The sequence below is a fragment of the Prunus dulcis genome, chromosome 7 (genome assembly GCF_902201215.1).
Source record: "Prunus dulcis chromosome 7, ALMONDv2, whole genome shotgun sequence".
NCBI classification, from domain to species: Eukaryota; Viridiplantae; Streptophyta; class Magnoliopsida; order Rosales; family Rosaceae; genus Prunus; species Prunus dulcis.
Window position 1 is genome coordinate 17,851,517 of NC_047656.1, and position 27,251 is coordinate 17,878,767.

General features: G+C 38.2%; 5 protein-coding genes and 1 long non-coding RNA gene across 7 annotated transcripts in view; 1 reads left to right on the forward strand and 5 right to left on the reverse strand.

Annotated features, from left to right (window-relative positions):
- LOC117633425 (protein ALP1-like) overlaps positions 1 to 328 on the reverse strand; it is a 2,031-nt gene extending 1,703 nt beyond the window's left edge. Inside the window, exon 1 of the mRNA XM_034367030.1 lies at positions 1 to 328. This exon is cut by the window's left edge and continues 1,703 nt beyond it. The gene's annotated coding sequence lies outside the window, so the exon portion shown is untranslated.
- A 4,282-nt stretch (positions 329 to 4,610) lies between these two features.
- LOC117634829 lies at positions 4,611 to 6,174 on the forward strand. The gene is made up of 5 exons (XM_034369075.1): positions 4,611 to 4,787; positions 4,913 to 5,081; positions 5,380 to 5,463; positions 5,552 to 5,755; positions 5,869 to 6,174. Exons 1-5 carry the CDS (start codon positions 4,722 to 4,724, stop codon positions 5,961 to 5,963), a joined length of 618 nt encoding a protein of 205 aa, XP_034224966.1. The 5' UTR covers positions 4,611 to 4,721; the 3' UTR covers positions 5,964 to 6,174.
- Positions 6,175 to 7,313: 1,139 nt separating this feature from the next.
- On the reverse strand, positions 7,314 to 11,123 carry LOC117635985 (U-box domain-containing protein 34). 2 transcript variants are annotated; one of them, XM_034370392.1, is made up of 9 exons: positions 10,952 to 11,123; positions 10,503 to 10,624; positions 10,273 to 10,388; positions 9,904 to 10,025; positions 9,542 to 9,834; positions 9,314 to 9,415; positions 8,689 to 9,117; positions 7,772 to 8,521; positions 7,314 to 7,686 (listed from the first exon to the last, which is right to left on the reverse strand). In XM_034370392.1, exons 1-9 carry the CDS (start codon positions 11,097 to 11,099, stop codon positions 7,492 to 7,494), a joined length of 2,277 nt encoding a protein of 758 aa, XP_034226283.1. In that variant the 5' UTR covers positions 11,100 to 11,123; the 3' UTR covers positions 7,314 to 7,491. The 2 variants fall into 2 exon arrangements, with proteins under 2 accessions (XP_034226283.1, XP_034226285.1); XM_034370394.1 differs by having other exon boundaries at positions 10,503 to 10,621; positions 10,952 to 11,122.
- Positions 11,124 to 14,080: 2,957 nt separating this feature from the next.
- On the reverse strand, positions 14,081 to 15,682 carry LOC117634785 (UDP-glycosyltransferase 91C1-like). The gene has a single exon (XM_034369004.1). The coding sequence runs from the start codon at positions 15,618 to 15,620 to the stop codon at positions 14,211 to 14,213; it is 1,410 nt and encodes a 469-aa protein (XP_034224895.1). The 5' UTR covers positions 15,621 to 15,682; the 3' UTR covers positions 14,081 to 14,210.
- A 1,812-nt stretch (positions 15,683 to 17,494) lies between these two features.
- On the reverse strand, positions 17,495 to 18,064 carry LOC117634174. The gene is made up of 2 exons (XR_004586742.1): positions 17,930 to 18,064; positions 17,495 to 17,844 (listed from the first exon to the last, which is right to left on the reverse strand). It is a non-coding gene; the product is annotated as an uncharacterized LOC117634174 (long non-coding RNA).
- Positions 18,065 to 19,344: 1,280 nt separating this feature from the next.
- On the reverse strand, positions 19,345 to 26,225 carry LOC117634175 (UDP-glycosyltransferase 91C1-like). The gene is made up of 2 exons (XM_034368132.1): positions 25,130 to 26,225; positions 19,345 to 19,916 (listed from the first exon to the last, which is right to left on the reverse strand). Exons 1-2 carry the CDS (start codon positions 26,161 to 26,163, stop codon positions 19,541 to 19,543), a joined length of 1,410 nt encoding a protein of 469 aa, XP_034224023.1. The 5' UTR covers positions 26,164 to 26,225; the 3' UTR covers positions 19,345 to 19,540.
- Positions 26,226 to 27,251: the final 1,026 nt, after the last annotated feature.

Consider the following 27,251-nt stretch of genomic DNA (forward strand, 5'->3'; position numbering starts at 1 on the left):
GAAAGGCTTTGGATTGGTGTGAAAGTGTTTGAAGAAATGTCTGTGTGAACTTGAATTCCGAGTTTGGATATGAACTGGAGATGATGATGATGATGATGATGGAGAGGATGGTTGGGCTCTGGTCATATTTATATATTTGTGGGGGGAGAGGAGGGGGGTTTTAGGAAGCGTGTGCGCAGATGTGAACGCGGCGTGGGGGTGCTTTTGACGGAGACTTGACTTTTTTTGGATTGGTTTGGAGAGTTGAGAGAATTTACGCGGTGGGATCTTTGGGGTTTGATGGTTTTTTGTATAAACGTTGGGAATAATAAGGGAGGGGGGAGGGAGGGAGGGGAAGCTTCGTTTTTAGGGACTGAGGGAAGGAAGGAGGAAAGAGCAGAAAAAAAAAAAGAAAAAAAAAATGGAGAATAAGTGAAATAGTGACTTTGCTTGTACTCAATCGCTAAACAACTTTTGTTAGTAAATATATATGAAAAAGGCCCCCCTTAAGATTCATTATTTTCTGTTTTAGACACGCTTAAATTGTCATTTCTAAGAAAGCACCATGTTTCACTTCTTCATCAGTAAAAACGTTAGAAACCTTAAAAGTAAACTCTCAATACGTGTAATCACTTACAAGTTAACTTATGAGGTATCAAGTAAATGTAAGTATTTCGTGCCAAAAACTATTTGAAATTAAATCGTTCGAATTCGAGCCATAAAAAGTTTAAACCAAACCGTTGGAGTACTTTTCATATAAATTATTGATGTATTTATAGAATTTCATAGATGGTTTGTTTTTTAAACATGCAACCGTCATATTTTTTTAATAAAATCTAGCCACAAATAATCATAACAAAAATGGAGCGATCTAACATCAAAATTAAAACAATATGATGCGGCTCTACTAACAATCACACATAATTGAAGAAACTCCGCATAGGCATTCCAACTAAGATTGCAACCTCAAAATAAATATATATAAAAGATAAAGCTTGAAAAAATCAAGTCGTAACAATACAAATAAAGCTCTCACAAATGAGAGATTAAATGTTTTCACAAAGGAGAGGTGAAAAAGCTCTCACAAAATGAGCGGTGAAAACCACACAGAGCACCAAACAAGTCTTTGTAACTTATTCCAAACATAAAGAAATCGCAAAATGGATGGTGGTAGAGATCCGACACTAAGACATAGCCGCATATGATAGTTGAAGGAAAATCATAACAAAATGAAGACAAAATAAGGGAAACCTTCTGTCTCTAAAAGTGGGGGAAGAGGAGAATGAAGGAAAATAATAGAGGATAGGGGTGGAAGAATAGTGACTTCCTCCCCGGCCTTGGCCCCTCAGATTTTTATCTCTCCTTTATTATATTTTATATAACATATAAAATTTGTAATAAACAACTTATAATTTAGCTCAATTAGAATTATTTAGCTCTAAATATGTGATTATTGAATACTTAGGTGTTTTATATACTTGTATTTTCTACTTCGGCCTCCCCAATTTTACAATTCTAGCTCCGCCCCTGATCACCCCTAAGTTATTAGCATAGAAAATCCAAAATCCAAAATCTTCTAAATTAAGAAAGATACTACAAAATTTACAAGGAAATAAAAAATATAGATTATCCAAATTAATTCTAATGAATTTATTGATATTAACATCCACCAAAACAGTGGGACTTACACACCTAACTCTACCAAGCATAGCTGTTCTCTAAAAACGGTGTCCTGATTAAAAATTAGAGGGCAGTAAGTGCAACTATCGTAATTGTAGATAAATCTATGCTGCTTTTTTTTTAAAAAAAATTTGTTTGTTTTTGTTTTCATATGCAATAAGTGTTATCATTTAATGATACTCTTACCACATTTGTATATCATATTTTCATATCATTTTATGTGGCAGATGAGGTGGACATCCACATCAATTAAAATTAATTTAACATTTTCTTTTCTTTTCTGATTTATTGATACTTTTTAATTGATGTGGTTGTCCACTTCATCTGTCACATAAGGTGATATGTGAATGTAGTGTACAAATGTGATAAGAGTGACATTAATCTTTTTAATAATGTGTTCTATTATTGTGCAGTGTGAACAATCTAAAAAAAGATCTCAAATAAATACTAAAATGGATTTTCGATCCTTTTTAATGAAACTCTACCACTCATCTCACTTTTCCTTTTATTTAAGATGATCCCATTAGTACAAGTGATAGTCTAAACTAGATGGGATGAAGTTTCTCACACACACAAAACTAATGTCATAGGGGTTCGAATATAAGACCTATAGTCTGCAAGTTAATGCCATTTTACATTGGGCTAGATCCCTTTTCCTAAGATGATCCCATTAGATTTTGGTAAATTTACAATTACTAAAATACCCACACTTAAAAATAACAATTACTGTGTTCTACCTAACCATGTAAATTTATTTGCTCGTGTAGCACATGTTTTTCTTTCTTAGCTTTATAATAATATTGACTTCATTTGTTTAAAAATGGTCCATCCCATTGACCCGCAAATTAGTAGTCAACGTTTTCATTTTGAAATTTATTGATTGATAGTTACCTAACCATATTTGAGGACCAGCGCTGTGAATCACACTTGCAATAGAAATTGTTTGACATTCTACATATCGACATAGACATCGCAATCAAAATCCAAATTTAAAACAAATATCCAAACAACTTAATTTGTCATATTTGTTTAGTGTGAATTTATCCATAATAATAACCCAACTATCCATTAAAAATATTTTGGAAAAATGAAATGATTTTAAGAGCTGTTTTCTGTAAATGCATAACATTATTAAATCAAATAAAACATCAAATATATATATACACACACACAAAGAATTTTCGTTAAGGAATCCCTCAAATAAGCTTATTTAAATGACATCCTTATAAGACCCACTCCGTCTTGTATTTCACTAATTCAAACGTTTATTTTGTAGATATTCATTCAAAGATCATCTCTACAAAAAATCACTTGAATCCGATATCATTTAACTACACAATTAAATTATTGAAATTTACGTACTTTCGTGAAGTACCGTGTACATTGATTTTGTTGGTTGCAGTTAGATATCTTAATAATTTTCAATTTGTCTTAATTTTTACAAAGATAACCTCTTTGGTGGTCATCCCCTTTGAGGATTTTTGAGCCTCATATTGTTTTATTAACTTGACTTGCATGTCAACTCATTTCTACACATGTTAGTCTTCATATTTGATCAAGTGGTTGAAAAAAGCCAAAACTTGTTGTTATTATTTATTATTTTGCTTTATATATATAAATTATTAATATTTTCAATAGTCAATGCAATGTTATTCAAAATTAATGAATAGAAGCATGAACATCATTTTGGAGAAGGGGAGCTAAGGTGCCTCCTAAACCCATTCATGATCATCAATACAATCCAATGATCCATAGCAAGTTTAGCTTGAGAGGGAGTGACAATATTTCAAGCTCTAAGAGTATAGTCAAACACAAGAAGTTGACCTAAACTGCCTCAAGAAGATTTGTGATCTTACTCTATCTTGGCAACATTATTGTATATGTGTTAGTGTGTGCGTGCTTTTTATATTTTAAATTTATTGTGTTTATGCGATATGCATGATTTACAAATGATTATATATTAGAGTTAAATTGTAAATGACGAAGGAGTGTGACATGAAAGTTTTTTCATTAATGTCAAAAAAAGAATTTTATTTTTATTTTTATTTTTTGTCTTGACCAACAAAAGAAATTATGGTTTTTGTTGCTTACATTGTGGTAGGGTTAGACTCCTATTTTCATATTATATTATACACATACAACCAAGTTCATAAACTTGCCACTTCAGCATTTTTTTAAAAGTTGTTTTTAAAAAAAAAAATGGTATAGCATTTTTGTAGTTGAACTTGTCATTGTGCTTAAAATAAATCTGTTATAAGTACACATACACATTTTGTAATTGCATATATCTATACCAATTTTTACAAAACTAGACAACTGGTGAAAGTTTTAGGTCTCAAAATTATCCTTTCATACCTCATATAACTCATACTTAATAAAAAAATAGTATATAATATTAAGAATTTATTAGATAGTTTTCACAAGTAAATGTGTAAAAAACACAATTTCATTAGATATATTTATTTATTTATTTTTAAATAAGCGATAGATTGTATTTATAAATTAGGCACAAAGGCCATTAGCTGTAAAGGCCTGTACAAGAACAGATACGAAGATTTCATTTAGGATTGATACAAATGCGGAAGCACATTAACCACATATAAGGGGGAGTTCATCGACATCAACAATGAAACTCCCATCATAGCCACACATAACCAGAGAGATTACGGTAAACAATACCGTAAGCCTAAAAAGATCAGGCATAGAACACTATATGCCTAAGCACCTAAACTACAAATACAACAAAATCTTTAACTCTCACAAGTAACCTCGTCTGTTATCATATGTGAAAAACAATTTATTTTGGCGGGTAAATGTGTAAGAAATAATTTGATACATCTCCACCAAATCTTTTTGAATATTGCATAATCGCCCAAAACACGAAGCAATGGCTCATGTTTTTTCTGAGGATTTTAAATATCTATTATCATTATTATATTATATCTGCATAACATTGCGAGCCAGGAAGTGTACGGACTGATCAGAGGCCAACCAACCATCGTGAATTTGCGATTCAAGGTTCACAAAGAACACAACAAAGAACAAACAGACAAAAAACCCAGATGAGCAGCTGCTCTTCCATGGCCTCCCTTCTCATCACACCCCCCACTGCTACTCTGCAACTCAAGGTAATTTTATCATTTCCCGCTTGTGTCTTGCAGCCTCCAAGCACCGATATTTCGATTTAATTTTCTTAACATTATAATTTTGTTTTGCTTTTCTTATTTTGGGTCGTTCCATTTGTTGATTGCAGGAAGATCGCATGAGGGTCAGCCCTGTAATTACGAACCCATCATCCAAAATTGACCAGACTGGTCTGAGAAATTCTAGACGTCATGGGCGGTGTTTTGTGACAAAATCTAAGATGACCGTTGAAGGAGATGTGCTTGAGAAACAATCAGTCAGTGTTCAGGACAAAAATGGTGACTCTCTTATTCTTTAATCACTTCATTTGATTACCGCGACTTGCTTGCTAAGTCGGGTCATGGAAATTTCAGCTCAGAGAAAAAAAAAAAAAAAGTTTGGAAATAAACATAATTTTTAATGGTTGTTTGTGGTTCAAGAACTTTTGTTTGTGAGAGATGTTGAAGAGATGCCCCAAAAGCTTGATTTGTTGCCTTTTGGCCATGTCAGACTAGATTCTCTTTGATAGTACATATACATTCTCTGTTTCTTTCTGGAATGAAATCTTACTTGGTTTATATGCTGATACTGATGCAGATTTTGGAGTTGTTAGTGTCCACCATGTTGGATTGCTGTGTGAAAACCTGGAAAGGTCGCTCAGCTTTTATCAGAATCTTCTTGGTATTGCTTCTTTTATATATTATACATTGTAAAAGTACATGACTGTATAAAACTTGGGATTGAAAAAACAATGCTTTGATAAAAATAGGTCTTGAGATAAATGAGGCTAGGCCTGATGACAAGCTCCCCTATAGAGGTGCTTGGTTATGGGTTGGTTCTGAGATGATTCATCTTATGGAGCTTCCCAATCCTGATCCTTTAACTGGAAGACCTGAGCATGGAGGCCGCGATCGTCATACTTGTATTGCAATCCGAGATGTGGCTAAGCTGAAAGCAATCCTTGACAAAGCCGGCAAGTGTTAATTTTCTCATCTGATGTTGTTATTTCATATATGATCATATCTCGAACAGATGTTGATTTTCAAGAGGAATCCGGGAAGCTTACATTGCGATTTGCTACTGCAGGTATTCCCTACACGCTTAGCAAGTCTGGGAGGCCAGCTATTTTCACACGAGACCCGGATGCAAATGCTCTGGAATTTACACAAGTTGATAGCTGAAGCTTGAGTGCTGCAACATCCATAGCATAGAATGGGACATTAATGCTTTCATGGTTCCATTATGTTTAGGAGCAAATAGCAATTGTAGAGTTAGTACAGATGATTATACATTTAAAACAGAGATTGTTGCTACTGGTGTAATTGCCTCCACTATAACGAGTAATTGTATGACTCCTTAAACTAGGGAGTATGATCGGAGTTAAATTTTAGAGAATTCCAAAAATAGCTTTTGTGTGTTTTTAGCTAAATAACTAAAAAAATGAAAAGCATGATTGTAGATGCTCTAATTTTTGTGTCAAATGGGCTAGCCAATTTTTTTTAAATAGTTTTTTCAGATGGAAAATATAAATTTTGAATTTAAAAAAGGAAAGTTACCTTGCATGCTTCCACTATATTTATTTCCTAACATAAATTTTATTAATTAAAACAAAAACAAAAATAGTGAGGAAAATTTGATGGTTGGCAAATTATCCCAATCAAATTGGAATGTTTCATTTTTCTTCTTTATTATTTTTTATTTTTTGTTGACAAATTCTATGATTGCATTCATAATTTAGTCAAAAAAGCCACTAGCCACAAATGATCAATACAAACTAGCCACAAAAGGGCCATTACAATAACGGAGCGGTCTAATATCAAAATTAAGACAATATGGCGTGTCTCCACTAACGATCAGGTAGGATCGAAGAAACTCTGTCATAGGCATCCCAACTAAGATTGCAAACTTAGAATAATAAAAAAAAGATAAAGTTTGAAAAAACCAAGCCATAACAATACAAATAAAACTCTCACAAAGGAGAGAGATGAAAAGCTCTCACAAAGGAGAGATGAAAAGCTTACACAAAGAAGAGATGAAAAACTCTCACAAAAGGATAGGTGAAAACTACACAGAGAACCTAAAGAGTCTCTGCAACTTATTCCAAACATAAAGAAATTACAAAAAAGATGGTGGTGGAGATCCGACGCCGAAATGTAAGTGAAGATCCGACGCTGAGCCGCAGCCGCTTATAATGGTTGGATGAAAATCATAACAAAACTAAGACAAATAAGGAAAACCCTTTGTCTATGAAAATAGGGGAAGAGGTGAAAGGAGGAAGAGAAGAGGGGAGAGGGAGGAAGAACAATGGCTTCCTCCCCCCTCAAAGTGGAAAAGGCTCTAAGAGTGGTTTTTGGGAGAAAGTTGGGCGAAAGGAGGCTAGGGTAGGAGAAGATACAGGCTTTTTAAATATCAATTTTTAAAACGCCTAACCTTTTTTTTTTCCAATTCTTTCACAGGGTTTTTTTTTTTTTTGGGTTCACATTTCAATTATTTTTTGTTGCTGATTTTGATGTCTCAATTAAAATAACATATATGAAATTGGAGTAAATTTGATTGTTTTTATAGTTGCTTGATGGTTTTGTACAAGGATTTTGAATGCTCGGTTTCATCTGCACATTTTCAAGAAAGAGAACAAATTCAATCCAGATTTTGTAGTTTCTGGTTTGAAAAGCTTGCAAGAAGTGGTGCACAAGTCCATGGTCTTTCCGCTTAGGTACTTGGGTATGTTACATGTGTTCTCCATTCCTGTATGGCTGAACGTAACGTATGATTTGGAGTTAACGCAGAATGCTTAAGTCTAAGCCTTGTCACTGGGGACACATTCTGCTTCTCAAGCCATGCTTTGATTGCTCTAAACTCAAACGTAAAACCATCTGCAGCAATGTGTGGATCTTCCATTATTTCCTGCATGGTGGAGAGAAGCAAGATATGAGATGCATGTAAAAATTCAAATAGAAAGTAAACTCTGCAAGCCCAACGAGTGCTTTACCTGAAGGATTGGACAAAAGTAGTGGCTTGGTGCATCGACATGATTTCTGTCAATCTTCAAACTTGAATCTGCAAGACCAACCAGTCTTTTGAGCACTGGAAGAACTTCAGTTTCAAGATCTGGTCTGTCTCTGCATCTAAGTTGTGAACATCTTAGCGCAACTCGAGCCAACTCCTTTGCTTCAGCAAGAGGCCAATCTGTAACAGAGTCATCCAAAATGTCTGCAAATGAGCCATTTGCCATTGCATTTTCTGCAATAAATATAAGCCGGTTTGGATGGCGAGCTGTCAATACTTGGAGGATTATAACCCCAAAAGCATACAAATCTGATTTGGGACGAACTGTGCCAGTTCTCTGATACTCCGGATCCATGTAAAAGAGTGTCCCGGCGAGAATTGATTCTCTGTACTCAGTGATGCTGTCAGGGACGACATTTGAAATGAGTTTAGCCAGCCCAACATCCCCGATTTTGCTCATGTAGTTTCTGTCTAGTAAGATATTACCCGGTTTTAGATCTCGATGGACAATAGGCTCCACCTTGGAGCTGTGTAAGAATGCAAGCCCGCAAGCTATTTCAAAAACTATGCGGAACCGAGCAGTCCAAGGGAGTGAGGGTTTTCCTTTCCGTTGGGAGATATAATCTTCCAAGTTACCATTTTCCAGGTATTCATAGACCAGGCAACCGATCTCAGGACAGGCTCCAAGCAGCAAAACTATGTTCGGATGGTGTAGCTGACTAAGAATTTCCACCTGAAGAATTGGCAGAGAACAAGTCTGATCTCAGATATTTGGCAGCAACATTTTGGTCATAATTTACAGGAAGACGCTAACGTTAGACCAATACAATTAAATAAGTTCATGAAACAGCCATAACAAATTAACTGACCAGTTCTCAACTATGTGTAAAACATAAATACCTCTTTCAGAAACTCCTCTCTCTTATTGACTGCATCAGGTCGAAGAACCTTAACAGCTACCGGGGTGTGATCAAGACTGCATTTGTAAACTTTTCCATATCCTCCTTCGCCAATCACATTAGCCTCAGAGAAGAAACTTGTTGCTACCTCTATTTCATTCCTACTGTATCTCCTGTACCTTCGGTCCCTTGAGAAAAGTGCATCTACTAATTTCTTTTTCTCTGAGGACTCTTTCATGGCATTCAGCTCTGCAATTTGCCTCTCATAAGCCTCTTTAGCAAGCAAAACTTTGGCCTCCTCAATCTCCTTCATGGCTTTCAAATGCTTTTCTTTCTCTTCAGCAGCAATTTTTCTCAAAGTTTCCTCACCTTTAAGGGCAGCATCCACTCTTCTTGCCTCATCAAGGCACTCAGAAGAAAGTAATTGCACCTGATAATATAAACAACAATGATGGTATGGGAGATCAATCAGTAAAACATGCAAAAGAAAAATGCTAACTTAGACGTCAAAAATTAAACTTTCCTTTTCAGACTTAGTGAGAACAAATCCTGTTAGTAATGAAATATTTGTTTCCATTTGCTTGACTTTTACATGTTGGCAGAGCACTTCATAATCAACGTCTCACCTTGCTCTGGGCATGGACCAGCTCTTCACATGCTCGTTTGTACATGGAAATAGTATTCTGCAATTCCAGACGCAACTGTTCTACCTCCATCTGCATATATGTCTAAACAACAAAAGTTCATAACAAAACTCAAAAACTCACCCAAGCATCATCTAAGGATGAAAGGTATATCTGCAAAATTCTAAAAGCAGAATTCAGCAGTTGAGAAAAATGTTCAGTGCAATTTACCTGCCCAGTGTTCGAAGAAACTGAGGAACTTTGATGATGAAAAGAACTAGTCGCCAGCTTATCTCCCAAGTTATGATGATTCGTTTCCTGATCTACACTAGCATTTTCAGAAAAGCCCATACGCGTAAATGCTTCAGAACTTAGGTAACTAAGGTCTGACATTGGAGATGCTCCATAAGCTTCATGAGCTGTGGATTCCACACGGAAAGAATGAACACCGGATATATGTTCACTGATATCACTTGAACCTCTCTTATGGTCTCGAGTAGACATCCAGCTAGCCGAGCTTGTCTCTGATGTGAGAAAATAAACAATTAAGGACATCACATATGTATCAACTAAAAAACTCACTTGTAACATACCAATAGCAGATGAGGAACCATCTGAATTTTTTATGATTCTGTGTCTGGAAATGACATAAACATCACAAGTGTGAGGAGCACATCTAAGAACAATTTGTGATACCCCTGGTCCCTTCAGTTTCCTAAACAAGTTATCATGGGAAACTTAGATAAATGTTTTAGAAAAATGCCGCAATCTAATCCAAGACATGAGATATAAAAATAAAAAAGAGCAAGAAAAGAAATTACAATTGGATCCATTTATAAAGTAGTAGCTACAAATTCACAGTAACACCGCTGAGAAAAGTAAATTCATCTAAAAAGATTACCCAACAGAAAAGTTGTAACAAGTTATAATGGGAGATTAAATAAGTAGTTTTGGCCCCATACCTGGTTATGTAATTTGAAGAGCAAGAACCCAACACCAAACAATTGATCCCCGACTCGGATATGAACCTTAGAAGCCCAGTTGCAGGATCATCATCTTCTAAGACCAATGTTTCCACCTACAAAAATTATAACTTATAATGAGCTATGAACACACAATCTATGCTTTTGAGACTGTAAATTTGAACAGAAGATAGCTAAATTCATACAGAAGACCAAAAAAACAAACTCACCTTTTTAGTTTTGCATTTGTTCTTAAATGGATCAAAAACTTCCTCAAACTTTTCTTTCATGTCCTTCACATACGTTGCCACCAACTTCGCATCCAGCTCTGCGACAGGGATGTGATCTCCTGCTGCCGAAACCACAACACCAACACCCAAAACATCAGTAAGTAACTCACAAGAGAGACGCTTATGCTCTGTTTGGCCATGAAGATTAAATGTAAATTCCAATGGCTAAGAAATGTCATAAATTTTTTAGTTTGGTATCTTGCTCATTAATGGGTTCTGTCCATTTCTGTTTAGCTTCTCGAAAAAACGTGCAGAGAAAGCAGCTTCTGTTCGATTCTCGAGAAAACTAAATAGAAAAGAGAAGAAAAATCCAAAATCATAATTTTTACTTCCTTACTATTTTATGCACCAACCAAACAAAGCAGAGCAGAGAAAGAACATATATATACATGGAGTTGGAATGGAAGTGATTTTGGGGATGACGTGAACTAAGACGAAGCGATCTGCTTTGGGGATGAGATTCTCCACAGCCCAATTCACAGCGCGCCGGCTTCCTGAGCTCCCGCCGCCCTTAACCGCCACCGCCACTAACGTCATCGTCACCAGACCAGTGCACTGCCAGCAGCCTCAGCTTCTTCATTGCCAATTTCACCATTAAAAAGAGAAGCCCCGAAGTTTGGAGCGTTGACTAAAACAACAGTCGTACTGTCGTATCGTATGGTTGACTTCTATTGGGCTTTCCGTTTAAATATGAGGAATATTGAAATTCGGCCTAAGACAAGATTGGGCTGCACCCATGCAGCAATGAAATAGGTGGATCCACTAAATGCACCATATAATTTGCTCTTTACACCTAACGTCCAAGAAAAGTTCAGTTTATTCAAACTTAAGTGTAAAAACCAAATGGGCTGCACCAGGTCTACAGTTAATTCTATTCTTTTTTTCTTTTTCTTTTTTAAGTACAAGTGACTAGGGGAGGAGGGTTTACGCAAATATTAATTGGGTGCCTTAGGTTTCATCTCAAACATCTCCCCGTATGGGTGGAAGTGAAGAGCTCAACCAACTGAGGCGATTTAATTCTATTTTTTTTTAATCAAATAGAAATTTCATCAGATAAACTTCAATGGTACAATCAAAGATATCAACAAGACATCTAAAATACCAATCCCAAGAGGACAACAAACTAACATACTAAAAGCAAAACTAACGCGGACAAAAACTGTACTAAAACTACTAGCCCACATCACCACAATTAGCCATAAACCAAAACAAAGCTCACATCACCACAATTAGCCATAAACCCAAACAAAGCCCACATCACCACAATTAGCCATAAACCCAAACAAAGCCCACAAAACCAAAATAGCCATAACCCTAAATCAACCCATGAGCCTAAACGAACCCTACCACCACCAGCTGAAGAAGTGCCGTCGCGGCCACACCCACCACCGCATCCGTAACAGATATGAGGAAAATATGATTTCCAGCGATCCACATACGCATAAGAGCGAACAAATAAACGAAAACAATAACGTTGCCAAAGAACAATTGGGTGATTTGTAGCAACCTCTATCAAAAACGATGTAGAATCAAATTTAAAGAACATGAGCGGCGTCGATGAGCGAATTTTAAGATTTGACTAAGAACATAGACTAAAAGGGATGATAGGGAACTTCAATCTAACCATGGCTTAGAAAAAACCACAACAATAGACTTTTTTTATTCAAAATGTCCTAGTTGACTTATTCATTAACCTAAAAGGAGAATGCGAGAATAAAGGAGGGGGATGAGGGATAGTGACACTTCTTCCTCCTCCCCACTCTATGGAATTTCCTTTAGGACTCACAGAGGGAGAGAGCGGCTAGGATTTTCTGATTATGCTGGATCTAATTGGATCGGTTATGACATTTCTTAACCATCTACTGATTTAATTATATGTTTAAGTATATATTCAAGGTGAAGACGAGGATCAAAGAATTTTTTAAAATTATTTTAATTCAAAAATATCTGGTCAAATTAATAGGTACAAGACTTTATTTGATATAAACCTCATCAGTTAACAATTATTGCAAGTCCTTTTATTAGTCTGGGACAAAGTTTAAAATGCCTCATAGGGTGATCAATCCTTTAGGACTGGTTTATTTTTGTCATAGGGGCTTCTGCCATTATGGTCAGAAATGTGAGAAAGGACTACTTATTCGAAAAAAATCTTAAATTTGTTACCAAATTATTGCATGTCATATTTTGTAAAGAAATATCTGCACTAATCTGGCTGTTTGCAATCATGCTTACCACGACTTTTCAACAAGTTATTTTCACAAAGATTCAGCTGTCTGGGAAATTAATATAAACCATAACTTTTTTCTTTGGATGATCATATGTGGTCATCAAACAATATAAATTAAAAGTTCGGCAAAAAAATATGAGTTTTTCTATTTAAATTCCACATTTCTCTTTATTCGCTTTATGTTTTAAGTTCACCCCAACTTCTAATTCAAATTTTCACAATTTCTAAGAAAATCCCACTATCTTCCCAAACTACCCCTAAATACACACCGAACAAAAAAATATAAAATATAAGAGTTTTTCTATTTAAACTATACACTTTTCTTTGTTCACTCCAATACTTAAATTATTAATATCTTAATTTTTATTATTGTGTAAAAAGACAAAATAATCATATATTGTCATGAGACGATAGTGAAGAGGCAGAAGTAGTGAAGCATGATCATGAAAACGAAGGTAAACAAGAGATGGAAGTGGTGGAGGATGACCAACAATCAAGGTGAACAAGAGCTGGAAATGTATAAGGATGATTATGCATGTATATTACACTAACTCCTCAACGCGGGACTGAGCTGTTAAACGATTAGAGATCTTGGCTTGTTCATCGATCCCACTAGAAGAATTGAAATGGGAGAGGCAAGTTCTTAGTCCAACATTACATCAGATTATTGATCTGGATGAGAAGGAGTTTACATTTACATGGTCGCAGGAATTTGGTGTCCTATGTGACATTTATGAAGAATGCACTTTTCCCATCTAGATCAATAACCTGATGTTTTATGACCCCAAAAGACCAGCACTTGCTGCTTTTTTCCATTTCTTGACTGCCCTTATGTTGTATGGATATATCTGATACCAATATCTCTGTATGTATCAATTGAGATTGTGAAGGTACTACAGAGTCTTGTCTTGGCTAGAATAGTGAATCCTCAACTATCCTCTTAGGGTTTGTGCTCGGAAATTACATCAAGTTACCACACTCATTCACGTTTCTCACTGGTAGCCACATTCGACTATATAAATAGTATAGCTCCCCAACATTCTACCTCTTTAAAAGAGAAGAGAAATCTAGCAATATGGTGTAGATAAGTTTGTGTTTTTCTAAACCTTAATATGAAGAGTGGTAGAGTGAATGGGATGTGTGTATATAGATGTACTAGAATTAAGTATTAAATTGGATGACCTTTTTTATCTTTTTACACAATAATAAAAATTAACAACTTAGTGATTTAAGTATTAGTGTGAATAAAGAGAAGTTTGAGATTTAAATAGAAAAACTAAAAAATATTATGTAAAATACAACCACATCCAACTGCAATGCCTTTATTATTGTGGACAAAGAAGAACAACGAAATAAATAAAAGGCAAGCATCTTAAGCACAACTTATGACGAGGCCCCAAGGCATTGATTGTGCAGAGTGATTAGGTTGAAGCTGGCCATGTTTCAAGGAACCGAGTGAACTCGTCCAAGCACTTGTTGTTCAGCTCTTTGTTGCCAAAAATCTCCTTCATGGCCCATGCATTTGACCTGAGTGACTCACCTTCTTTGTCAACCATCACTCGGCGAGTTAATTCAGCCACTGAGTCACGCGTAAATGACCCATCTTGCTCGTCCCTCAGTATCTCCAACCCGACCTGTTTCCCGTGCAACAATCTCGCAATCAACCCTTGATCCGAATTTGCCCCGGAAAACAAAATAAGCACCCTTCCAAACCCGAGTGCCTCGATAACCGAACTCCAACCACAGTGAGTTAAGAAACCCCCAACCGACGAGTGACCCAATATCTTAAGTTGAGGGGCCCAACCCCTCCACACCAAACCGCGGTCAGCCACCCGAGTTGGAAACTCTTGTGGAATAACATCCGCACCCAACATGCCTTCCACTAGTGGGCGATTGTTGACCACCCAAATAAAAGGCAAGCCGGATTTCTCTATCCCATGAGCTAACTCGTGCATCAACTCTTGACTCAGAGTCACCTCAGTACCGAGTGCAATGTAAATCACTGATTTCTCTTTCTTATTGTCGAGCCACTCTCTCAACACTTCCCACTTCTCATCCACCTGATCATCAGCGCCACCGTGCTGACGTGGCACTGAGCTGGGTGGCAACAACCCGAGTGGAACAACGGGTTTACCGTACAGTTTCCTGAGTAAACTCACTGAGTCGGATTCGAACTCGGGAGTGCTCCTCGTGGTCACCAAGTTACAATATTGAATCGCATCCGCGAACCTCTGAAAATCGGAGACCTCGTCGTCCATGCAGTCCCAGTGGCTGACCATCTCATGGAGCTTAAAAGCAACATTAGAAGGAAAGTCAACCCATTTCGGCACAACCGTGAAGTCCTCCGGCCGCTGGCGTTGACCTCCGAGTAGCTCAGAGGGAGGGCCAAGGAAAGCCAATGTAGTGGCACTGAAGATGTTGAAGTAAACCGAGTTGATTCCGAGCTGAGTCGCGACTCGGGGTAGCCAATGGCAAATGAAGTCGTGGATGACCCAGTTGACGTCCGAGTGTTGGAGGAAATGCGTGAGTGGAGGCTGGAGCAAGTCGTAGGCTTTTTTGAGGAAAGGGACTTTGTGAATTGGTAGCTCGGAGGTGGACTCTGTGGAATGTGGCAAGCCTTCAATGGCCGGCAGAGGAAGCTCGACCAAAGTTATGAGAGGAGATAGGGATGATTTGGGGAGGCGCTGGATGTTTTTGGGGGTGGAGATGAAGGAGACTCGGTGACCCTTTTGAGCTAAGAACTTGGAGACTTCGAGAAATGGCATTATGTGGCCATAGGCTAGCCATGGGAACATGGCGATGTGAAGCTTCTGATTATCTTTGTTCTCCATGTTTGTTTGAATGAACACGGCCACTGTCTGTGATAAGAGCTGAGATATATGTAATTAAGGAGCTTATAGTGTAGCAAGTAGCTTTTGGCGGGTGATGATCAATTATTGTGAAGTAATTATAATTTTGATTGTTCATGGTGAATAATTAAAGGGGTATAGCCGTAGCTGAGATCCTTTGGGATTTGCCTAACACGCAATGATCACGTGAACAATGAGTGATTGATTATTATGTGTGGTCTAATGGTAAATTGAAGTACCAAACGAGTTGTAAACTTAATTTTACGTGTTCAAATTAATTTTCACAGCTAAGAAACTATATTGATACAAGCGATATTAGAGAGGGGGTCGTCTCACACGCACATTGTCAATATGCCATGAGGATTCGAATTTGAGACTATTGATCTGCAAGTCAATGTCCTTTGTCATTAAGTAGACCCCGTTGATCATTAAATTACTTAATAAGTATAGTTATAACTTATAAGTGATCACATATAATCGGGATTAACATGCCCTTTTTTTGGATGACAAAAGGAGCCTGATTAGTGGTACAATCCGAAGTCCAATTAATGTTTGGATGTTAATTTACATGCATTTTTATGGAATAATAATAATGTTGCCACAATAAAACATGCAACAGTACAAAGAAGAAGAAGAAGATGCAAATAGTTAAATTGAGATAGTTCTATTTATCTTGTATGTATGCAGTTGAGAAAGAGAGAGATAGGGTGACAGATAGAGAGAGAGCACATATAGCTTCCAACATGACGGTTCATGCAAGAAAAGAACCATGCGTGCTCTCTTTCTTCTGTCACCTTCTTTCTTTACAAACCTTTCTCTGTGTGTGCTTCTTCACTTTTGCTCAATTATAAACTTACTGCAAGCAATTTAAGAAAGCTGCAGATTGAAATATGGTTATTGCAAAACATAAGGGCTTCTAGGGTTAATTTATATAAGAAGATTAATTTAGGGCATCAATCCATCGTATTCAAAATGTTCCATTCATGTCCATTGGAAAGTGCCACGCCAATCACTTGACAAAAAATGCAAAGGATTCTTTGACCAACTACTTGAAAGTTACCTTAGGTTCTACGTCTGCCAATTACATGTTCTGTAGACTATAATTGTTACCGACTTACATAATAAATTTACCAAAGATATTCCAAATTACTGGGCTTGATTAATTTAAATAAAGATTTGCAACCCTATTCAGAGACAACTCTATATATTTAAACTCAATTTTGAATTTATCTATCACATTACGAATTACGAATCTTCGTCTAGAACACACAAAGAATCTGATGCTAGTATTTCCAATTGAAAATATGAGAAATTATTATATGATACTGGAAAAGAATACTTTTCGCACAAGGGAGCATCATAAAGTGTATATGCTTGTGTTATATTAAACAAAATTAACTTTACAAGGAACCATTGAAATTGCTCGATTCCCACAACAAATTACTACAAAAAAGACGTCAAGCTTTTTTAACCCTCAAGGCCTGAATGCTGATGCTTTCAATTGTTAATTACAAGATTTGATGCTCGTCATTGTAATACAACCTGACCATATTAATTGGACGAAGGCAACCCAAAGTCCAAAGAGCACTTTTAGCATTGAAATTGCTCGTTGGTTTCTTGAACTTTTAGGCATTGGAAGATGTTGGACAAGAGCTGGAGCCTAGACCATCAGTCAGGCAAGCTATGGCTGTGAACCAGGATTTAGCAATTTGATGACATTTCAAGTTAATTATGCCTAAAACCGGCCCGTTAATTAACTTACTAAACAGTCAAGAAACAAACTGATAATTACAGGAGTGAAGTCCTTGAATTTTTGGGCAAGCATATAATTGAATGATGCTACATCGAAACGCATGTATTTACTACAATTGTTAATCACATCTTTGATCTTCTAAATGGTAGCAGAGGGAAGAGTATTTGTATTATTTACACAAAAAGGAAGTGACTTCCAAAAGTGGGGTGGGATCTGAGTGTATTAATTCTAAACTATGTTCTTATGTAGGGCTGCTAAGGGAAGGAATTGAAGGGCGCACAGACAGGCTATAGGGTGAGATAGGTTCTTATCATAGTGGCTCCAGTAGGATCAGAAAGTAGATGTCTGATGAGGCCCTTTCTCAAATTATTTGGTGCTATAACAAACATGTACACGGCAAAAAGCATGAGATCAGCTGAGGACAAAGTGGAGCCAAGGAAACCCTGCCACATCCTGCAAATGGAAGCACAACCATCAATCTTTTTTGTTGCTTCTGTTCAAGCTTAGTTCATGAACTAAAACAGCTAACCAATCGTACCAGGTGGGCAAGCGGAAGAAAGTATGAAAGAATGTCCTGATGCCCTCAATGTCCAGTTGCAGAATAAGTGCTAGTCCAAAAAGAAAGAATGCTCTTTGGCGCTTCCTTTCTTGCGGCCAGAGGGTGTTCCATGCTGCAAGGAAAAGATTATATTGAATCAAATGTAATTCCAAGTTATAATGGTCTTTAAATATTAGAAGCCACTCTAAAGACATATTCCAGTAACGGCATGAATGTTTCAAACGATTTGTAATTATATCATGTTACATGGAGAGACAGACAGATGTTCACAGAGAGAAACATATAGGTCCAGTCCACCCTGCACCTTGCAAATTAAAATTTAAGTGGGGAATGAGCCAACAACAACGTATATAAACCTCGCAATGCGTAATTCTTGCAACTATTTTTGTTATTTTGTTTATGTGACTTAGAGGAATATTTTATCTACCTCTTATACATATAAAATAAGCTAAACAGCACCGATCGACTCTGACTAAAAGTTTACAAACTATGGAGAAAGTAAGAGAAGCGACAACATGTAGAGAGAGAGAGAGAGAGAGAGAGAGAGAGAGAGAGAGAGACGAGCTCCCTCTTCAAGCTAAGTATCTTTCGAAAGCTAAACTTGAAACTTCAAGAATGAGGTCCAAAGTATACCAAGCCTTTAAACTTTTTGAAAAAAATATTTCATGACAGTATAGTTATCTTTCAAAGTATGGAAATGTCTGAAACACTCATTATCTATGTTTTTAATTCTTATTGGTTTTTTATTAATTTTATTTATTATGTGGAATTCACGTCAATTAAAAAATAGGTTCCATAAATGTCATATCAGCATTTAACAGATTAATTAACGGTTTGGCTAATGGAGGGAGTAAATTGTAGGATTTCGGTGACGTTGAGTATGAACTGGTAAATGTTCCCAAAATCGGGTATAAACTCGTAAATGACCTTATAGTTTAAAGGGTTTTATGTAGTTTGTCCTCTTTTTTTTAAAGTACAAGTGATTGGGAAAGGAGGGTTTACACATGACAGGACCCGATCCAAATTCCATTTTGGAATCTGCGCCGAATCCTGTGCATATCCGACACCTAGTAGGTGCCGAACACACTTGACCAAATTGTCATTCTAACAAAACTCCAAAATTCTTTAGGATTTTACTTCTGCCGAAAATTCAACAGAGTCTTCCTTTAAATTGTTTGTTGTACAGGTGAAAAGTTTGGGAAATGAGCAAGGGCTACTTGATTCGAAATGTGAGAAAGGACTACTTGATTCGAATAAAATCTTAAATCTGTTACCAAATTATTGCATGTCATATTTTGTAAAGAAATATCTGCACTAATCTGGCTGTTTGCAGTCATGCTTAGCACAACTTTTCACTCAAGAAAAAATAAAGATGAAGAAACGACATACAACAAGTTATTTACAAAAAGATTCAGCTGCCTCGGAAATTAATATAAACCATAACTTTTTTCTTTGGATGATCATATGACCACATCCAACTGCAATGCCTTTATTATTGTGGACAAAGAAGAAAAAAGAAATAAATAAAAGGCAAGCATCTTAAGCACAATTTGTGACAAGAGGCCCCAAGGCATTGATTGTGCAGAGTGATTAGGTTGAAGCTGGCCATGTTTCAAGGAACCGAGTGAACTCGTCCAGGCACTTGTTGTTCAGCTCTTTGTTGCCAAAAATCTCCTTCATGGCCCATGCATTTGACCTGAGTGACTCACCTTCTTTGTCAACCATCACTCGGCGAGTCAATTCAGCCACTGAGTCACGCGTAAATGACCCATCTTGCTCGTCCCTCGGTATCTCCAACCCGACCTGTTTCCCGTGCAACAATCTCGCAATCAACCCGTGATCCGAATTTGTCCCGGAAAACAAAATAAGCACCCTTCCAAACCCGAGAGCCTCGATAACCGAACTCCAACCACAGTGAGTTAAGAAACCCCCAACCGACGAGTGACCCAATATCTTAAGTTGAGGGTGTAGTGTGGAAGCGTCAACCAACTGCGAGTGAAAAATAAATAACAACAGGCAGGAGAAAAATTGAACAAAATAATCAACAAGAACAACACCAAGATTTATACTGGTTCGGCAATTGCCTACATCCAGTTTGGAGACGATGGAGTATTCCACTATAATCAATGGAGATATACAATAGTGTTTACCACTCAATTTCCCAAAGACCCAAATACACCCAACCTCACACACTCACAAAGGAAGAGAAAACAATGATACAAAGCAAAGAACAACTAGAGAGAATTTGTTTCACTCTTTGGCAAAATGCCTTTCTTGCTATTTTTTCTCTTCTACTCAACACTTGGTTGGATGCTTCAAATGAAACCATTTGCTTCCAATTTATAGCCAAAGGAAGTGGCTTCTCAAAGAAGCCAAAAGGAAGTGGCTCAAAGAAGCCAAAGGAAGTGGCTTCTCAAAGAAGCCAAAGGTTAGTGTCTTCTCAAAGTGGCTTCTGGCTTCTCAAAGAAGCCAAAGGTTAGCCAAGTCAACAATAGCCTACCACCATTTGTGAAAGCCAATTAATGCATTCACATTGCAACTTGTCAATATCCATCACTTTTGACTATTGGTTTGAGGCAATAATCAACAATCTCCACCTTGGCTCAAACCCTCAAAGTAGAACTCCCAATAGTCGTCTCCCAATCCCCTATGGGGCAATCAACAAATTTTACAAATGCCAATTAAGTCTAAGCAGTGCTTAAACTTGAGCAACGAAATTGGCTTTGTCAACATATCCGCAGGATTGTCAGCAGTCCCAATCTTCTGAAGAAGAATATCTCCCTCTTCAATAATCTCACGAACAAAATGGAACCTTACGTCAATGTGTTTTGTACGTGCATGATGAACTTGATTCTTTGCTAAATAAATAGCACTCTGACTGTCACAATGAACATCCACATGGTCTTGTTGGACCCCCAAGTCACCAAGCAACCCTTGAAGCCAGATGGCTTCCTTTATAGCTTCTGTTACCGCCATGTATTCAGCCTCCGTAGTCGACAGAGCAACTGTAGATTGCAGAATCGACCTCCAACTCACTGGACCTCCAGCAATAGTGAATACAAAACCTGTAGTGGACCTACGCTTGTCCAAATCACCTGCGTAATCAGAATCCACATATCCAACAACACATTGACCAGGAACTTTATCATGCTGAAACAATAAACCAACATCCACAGTACCCAGAATATACCGTAGAATCCATTTCACAGCTTGCCAATGCCCTTTTCCTGGATTATGCATATATCTACTGACAATACTAACAACTTGTGAAATATCAGGCCTCGTACACACCATAGCATACATCAAACTACCAACAGCACTTGCATATGGAATTTGAGCCATGTAATGACTCTCTTCACCAGTTTTAGGAGACATAGAAGCACTAAGTTTGAAATGAGGGGCAAGAGGTGTACTAACCGGTTTTGAATTTTCATTCATCCCGAAACGCTGTAGTACCTTCTTCAAATACTGCTTTTGACACAGACTAATCTTGCCCTTTGCTCTATCTCTTTCAATTTCCATACCCAATATCTTCCGAGCTTCTCCTAAGTCCTTCATCTCAAATTCATTACTCAGTTGAGTCTTCAACCTTTCAATCTCCACTTTGCTTTTACATGCTATAAGCATATCATCAACATATAAAAGCAGATAGATGAAGGTTCCATCTTGTAGCTTGCAAAAGTATACACAATGGTCATAATGACTTCTTGTGTACTTCTGCCCGATCATAAACCGATCAAATCGCTTATACCATTGTCTTGGAGACTGCTTCAAGCCGTACAATGATTTTTGCAATTTGCAAACCCAATTTTCTTTTCCAGCAACCTTAAAACCTTCTGGCTGAGACATATAAATTTCTTCCTCCAAATCACCATGTAAGAATGCAGTCTTGACATCAAGTTGAGCCAACTCAAGGTCAAACTGTGCAACCAAAGCCAACAAAATACGAATAGAGGAATGTTTTACTACAGGAGAAAATACCTCATTGTAGTCAATGCCTTCCTTCTGAGCATATCCTTTAGCTACTAATCTGGCTTTGAATCTCACATTGTCCTTTCCCAAAGATTCCATCTTCTTGGCATAAACCCATTTGCAACCAATTGCTTTCTTCCCCTTTGGTAACTGAACCAGCTCCCAAGTCTCATTTTTTTGAAGAGACTTCATCTCCTCATCCATAGATTTCTTCCACTCCACGCTCTCTGAACTTCTGACAGCTTCTTTGTAGGCGGATGGAATATCATCTTCAATAACGGGAAGTGCATATGCCACAATATCAATAAATCGAACAGGCTTTCGAATCTCCCTTCTCGATCTTCTGATTGCAATAGAATCTTGTTGCTGTGGAGGCTCTTGGGTAGGTGCCTCCTCTTCATCATCCTCGTCCTCTTCATCAGAATCAACTGTAGGACTAGTGTCTGTAGTATCAGACCTTACTGGAACAACTGGAGTTTTCAGTAACTCCACCTGCTTTGAACTACTCATGGTCTTAGTTGCTTCAATTTCACCTTCATGCTTGTTCTGATTTACCATAGCAGCCTCATCAAAAGTCACATCTCTGCTTACAACAATTTTCTTCTCATCTCGACACCAAAGTCGGTATCCCTTCACGCCAGTGCTAAATCCCATAAATAGAGCCTTCTTTGCTCTTGGATCTAACTTGCTTTCCCTGACATGATAGTAAGCAGGACAACCAAATATGTGTAAATACTTGTAATCAGTACAAGGTTTACCAGACCATACCTCCATGGGCGTTTTGCCCTCATTCGCAGCAGCAGGCAACCGATTAATGAGATGGCTTGCATAAGTAATCGCCTCAGCCCAAAACGCCTTGCCTAAACCAGCATTAGACAACATACACCGAACTTTCTCAAGCAAAGTACGGTTCATGCGCTCCGCCACCCCATTCTGTTGCGGTGTCTCCCTAACCGTGAAGTGCCTCACAATACCCTCATCTTGACAAACTTTCAAGAAAGGATCAGACTTATATTCACCACCATTGTCTGATCTGAGAGTCTTGATCTTTCGACCGCTTTGCATTTCAATCATCTTTTTCCACTTCAGGAATATCTTCAAGACTTCATCTTTACGCTTCATGGTGTACACCCATATTCTTCTAGAGAAGTCATCAACAAAGGAGACAAAATAATGGCTACCTCCCCAAGATGCATTATTGGAAGGTCCCCAAACATCAGTGTGAACATAATCTAGAATGCCTTTAGTGTGGTGAATAGCAGTGCCAAATTTCACTCTAGTTTGCTTACCCAGCACATAGTGTTCACAGAATTCCAATTTGCATGCCTTTGCACCTTTCAATAAGCCTTGCTTCACCAATCCTTGCAACGCTTTTTCACCAGCATGCCCAAGACGCATATGCCATAACCTTGTGGTGTCTGTGCTATCTGCGTCAGCAGCTTCGATGACAGCTGCTCCACCAATAACTGTACTACCCTGCAAGAAATACAAGTTATTTCGTCTTGTACCTTTCATCACCACCAGTGCCCCATGCACAGCTTTAAGAACTCCACCCTCCATGGTGATCTTGAGACCCTTTGATTCCAAAGCGCCTAATGAGATGAGATTCTTCTTCATATCCGGAACATACCGAACATCACTCAATTCTCTGACTGTTCCATCATGCATCTTCAAACAGATTTTGCCTATCCCTTGTGTTTTGCAGGCATTATTATTGCCCATCAAAACAACTCCTCCATCCAGCTCCTCGAAGCTAGAAAACCATTCCCGAATAGGACACATATGATAGGTGCAACCTGAATCCAAAATCCACTCAGTTGAGTGACCATCAGCAGATGAACTAGCCAAAGCAAACTCAAAATCTTCATCTCCAGATTTTGCAACATTTGCTTCAGAACCCGCTTTCTCCTTCTCCTTGTTCTTCAATTTGGGGCAGTCTTTCTTCCAATGACCCTTTTGGCGACAAAAGGCACATTCATCTTTAGCAAGAAACTTCCCTCGTGACTTTGAACGAGATTTTCCCCGCTTCCCAGATTTTCTTTCCTCTGTTCGACCCCTTGCAACGAGTGCCTCGGTTTGTGAATTTTGAGTCTTCTGTTCCTTTTTACGACACTCATGATTCACCAATGCCGCAGACACCTCATCCAATTTCACCTCGGATTTTCCATACAACAAAGTAGTTGTCAAATGATCATAATCATCAGGCAATGAATTTAACAAACATAGGGCCTTATCCTCGTCAGGAATTATCACATCAAGGTTTGCTAAATCAGCAAGTATTTTATTATAATCATTGAGGTGTTCATGCATAGAAATACCTGAACGATATTGAAACCGGAAGAGTCGTTTCTTCAAGAAGAGCCGATTTTCTGCGCTCTTGGTCATATACTTCTCCTCCAATTTCATCCATAACTTCTTAGCAGAAGTTTCCTTCATATACGGGTATTTCAACTCCTTATCAAGGAACGATCGAATAGTGGCACAAGCATGGAGATTAATTCGAGTCCACTGCTTGTCATCAATATCTTCTGTTTTATCCTCCAGAACCATATCCAACTCTTGTTGATACAACACATCCATAACTTCACATTGCCACATACCAAAATTATTGGAGCCATTAAATTTATCAACCTCTAACCTTGTACTGGCAATTGGATGTCTATTGGATGTAGGTGCCGACGAAGACGATGTCGATTCCTTCTCCTTTAAAATTTCAACTTTTTCTCCAGCCATCAAATCTGCCCGGCACCATTCACTGCTACTGTAGCACAGCACTATTCACGGGGGCACTGTAGCACCGACACTATTCACGCGCACTATTCACCCGTCACTGTAGCACCGCCAGATTTTTCACTCCCACGAAACCCCAGTCGAAAAACTGGAGCTCTGATACCACTTGTTGTGCGGAAGCGTCAACCAACTGCGAGTGAAAAAATAAATAACAACAGGCAGGAGAAAAATTGAACAAAATAATCAACAAGAACAACACCAAGATTTATACTGGTTCGGCAATTGCCTACATCCAGTTTGGAGACGATTGAGTATTCCACTATAATCAATGGAGATATACAATAGTGTTTACCACTCAATTTCCCAAAGACCCAAATACACCCAACCTCACACACTCACAAAGGACGATTTCACATCATCGAACTGTCAATATCCATCACTTTTGACTATTGGTTTGAGGCAATAATCAACAGAGGGGCCCAACCTCTCCACACCAAACCGCGGTCAGCCACCCGAGTTGGAAACTCGGGTGGAATAACATCCGCACCCAACATGCCTTCCACTAGTGGGCGATTGTTGACCACCCAAATAAAAGGCAAGCCGGATTTCTCTATCCCATGAGCTAACTCGTGCATCAACTCTTGACTCAGAGTCACCTCAGTACCGAGTGCAATGTAAATCACTGATTTCTCTTTCTTATTGTCGAGCCACTCTCTCAACACTTCCCACTTCTCATCCACCTGATCATCAGCGCCACCGTGCTGACGTGGCACTGAGCTGGGTGGCAACAACCCGAGTGGAACAACGGGTTTACCGTACAGTTTCCTGAGTAAACTCACTGAGTCGGATTCGAACTCGGGAGTGCTCCTCGTGGTCACCAAGTTACAATATTGAATCGCATCCGCGAACCTCTGAAAATCGGAGACCTCGTCGTCCATGCAGTCCCAGTGGCTGACCATCTCATGGAGCTTAAAAGCAACATTAGAAGGAAAGTCAACCCATTTCGGCACAACCGTGAAGTCCTCCGGCCGCTGGCGTTGACCTCCGAGTAGCTCAGAGGGAGGGCCAAGGAAAGCCAATGTAGTGGCACTGAAGATGTTGAAGTAAACCGAGTTGATTCCGAGCTGAGTCGCGACTCGGGGTAGCCAATGGCAAATGAAGTCGTGGATGACCCAGTTGACGTCCGAGTGTTGGAGGAAATGCGTGAGTGGAGGCTGGAGCAAGTCGTAGGCTTTTTTGAGGAAAGGGACTTTGTGAATTGGTAGCTCGGAGGTGGACTCTGTGGAATGTGGCAAGCCTTCAATGGCCGGCAGAGGAAGCTCGACCAAAGTTATGAGAGGAGATAGGGATGATTTGGGGAGGCGCTGGATGTTTTTGGGGGTGGAGATGAAGGAGACTCGGTGACCCTTTTGAGCTAAGAACTTGGAGACTTCGAGAAATGGCATTATGTGGCCATAGGCTAGCCATGGGAACATGGCGATGTGAAGCTTCTGATTATCTTTGTTCTCCATGTTTGTTTGAATGAACACGGCCACTGTCTGTGATAAGAGCTGAGATATATGTAATTAAGGAGCTTATAGTGTAGCAAGTAGCTTTTGGCGGGTGATGATCAATTATTGTGAAGTAATTATAATTTTGATTGTTCATGGTGAATAATTAAAGGGGTATAGCCGTAGCTGAGATCCTTTGGGATTTGCCTAACACGCAATGATCACGTGAACAATGAGTGATTGATTATTATGTGTGGTCTAATGGTAAATTGAAGTACCAAACGAGTTGTAAACTTAATTTTACGTGTTCAAATTAATTTTCACAGCTAAGAAACTATATTGATACAAGCGATATTAGAGAGGGGGTCGTCTCACACGCACATTGTCAATATGCCATGAGGATTCGAATTTGAGACTATTGATCTGCAAGTCAATGTCCTTTGTCATTAAGTAGACCCCGTTGATCATTAAATTACTTAATAAGTATAGTTATAACTTATAAGTGATCACATATAATCGGGATTAACATGCCCTTTTTTTGGATGACAAAAGGAGCCTGATTAGTGGTACAATCCGAAGTCCAATTAATGTTTGGATGTTAATTTACATGCATTTTTATGGAATAATAATAATGTTGCCACAATAAAACATGCAACAGTACAAAGAAGAAGAAGAAGATGCAAATAGTTAAATTGAGATAGTTCTATTTATCTTGTATGTATGCAGTTGAGAAAGAGAGAGATAGGGTGACAGATAGAGAGAGAGCACATATAGCTTCCAACATGACGGTTCATGCAAGAAAAGAACCATGCGTGCTCTCTTTCTTCTGTCACCTTCTTTCTTTACAAACCTTTCTCTGTGTGTGCTTCTTCACTTTTGCTCAATTATAAACTTACTGCAAGCAATTTAAGAAAGCTGCAGATTGAAATATGGTTATTGCAAAACATAAGGGCTTCTAGGGTTAATTTATATAAGAAGATTAATTTAGGGCATCAATCCATCGTATTCAAAATGTTCCATTCATGTCCATTGGAAAGTGCCACGCCAATCACTTGACAAAAAATGCAAAGGATTCTTTGACCAACTACTTGAAAGTTACCTTAGGTTCT

Coding starts and splice junctions, on each gene's coding strand:
- LOC117634175 (XM_034368132.1), bottom strand. CDS start 26,163: ATGGAGAACAAAGATAATCAGAAGCTTCACATCGCCATGTTCCCATGG. Junction 19,917..25,129: donor TTGGTGTGGAGAGGTTGGGC/CCCTCTGTTGAT, acceptor TTCCACACTACA/CCCTCAACTTAAGATATTGG.
- LOC117635985 (XM_034370392.1), bottom strand. CDS start 11,099: ATGACGTTAGTGGCGGTGGCGGTTAAGGGCGGCGGGAGCTCAGGAAGC. Junction 9,835..9,903: donor TGGTTCCTCATCTGCTATTG/GTATGTTACAAG, acceptor TTCTCACATCAG/AGACAAGCTCGGCTAGCTGG. Junction 7,687..7,771: donor ACTTTTGTCCAATCCTTCAG/GTAAAGCACTCG, acceptor TCCACCATGCAG/GAAATAATGGAAGATCCACA.
- LOC117634785 (XM_034369004.1), bottom strand. CDS start 15,620: ATGGAGAACAAAGATAATCAGAAGCTTCACATCGCCATGTTCCCATGG.
- LOC117634829 (XM_034369075.1), top strand. CDS start 4,722: ATGAGCAGCTGCTCTTCCATGGCCTCCCTTCTCATCACACCCCCCACT. Junction 5,464..5,551: donor CTTTTATCAGAATCTTCTTG/GTATTGCTTCTT, acceptor TGATAAAAATAG/GTCTTGAGATAAATGAGGCT. Junction 5,756..5,868: donor AGCAATCCTTGACAAAGCCG/GCAAGTGTTAAT, acceptor TTGCTACTGCAG/GTATTCCCTACACGCTTAGC.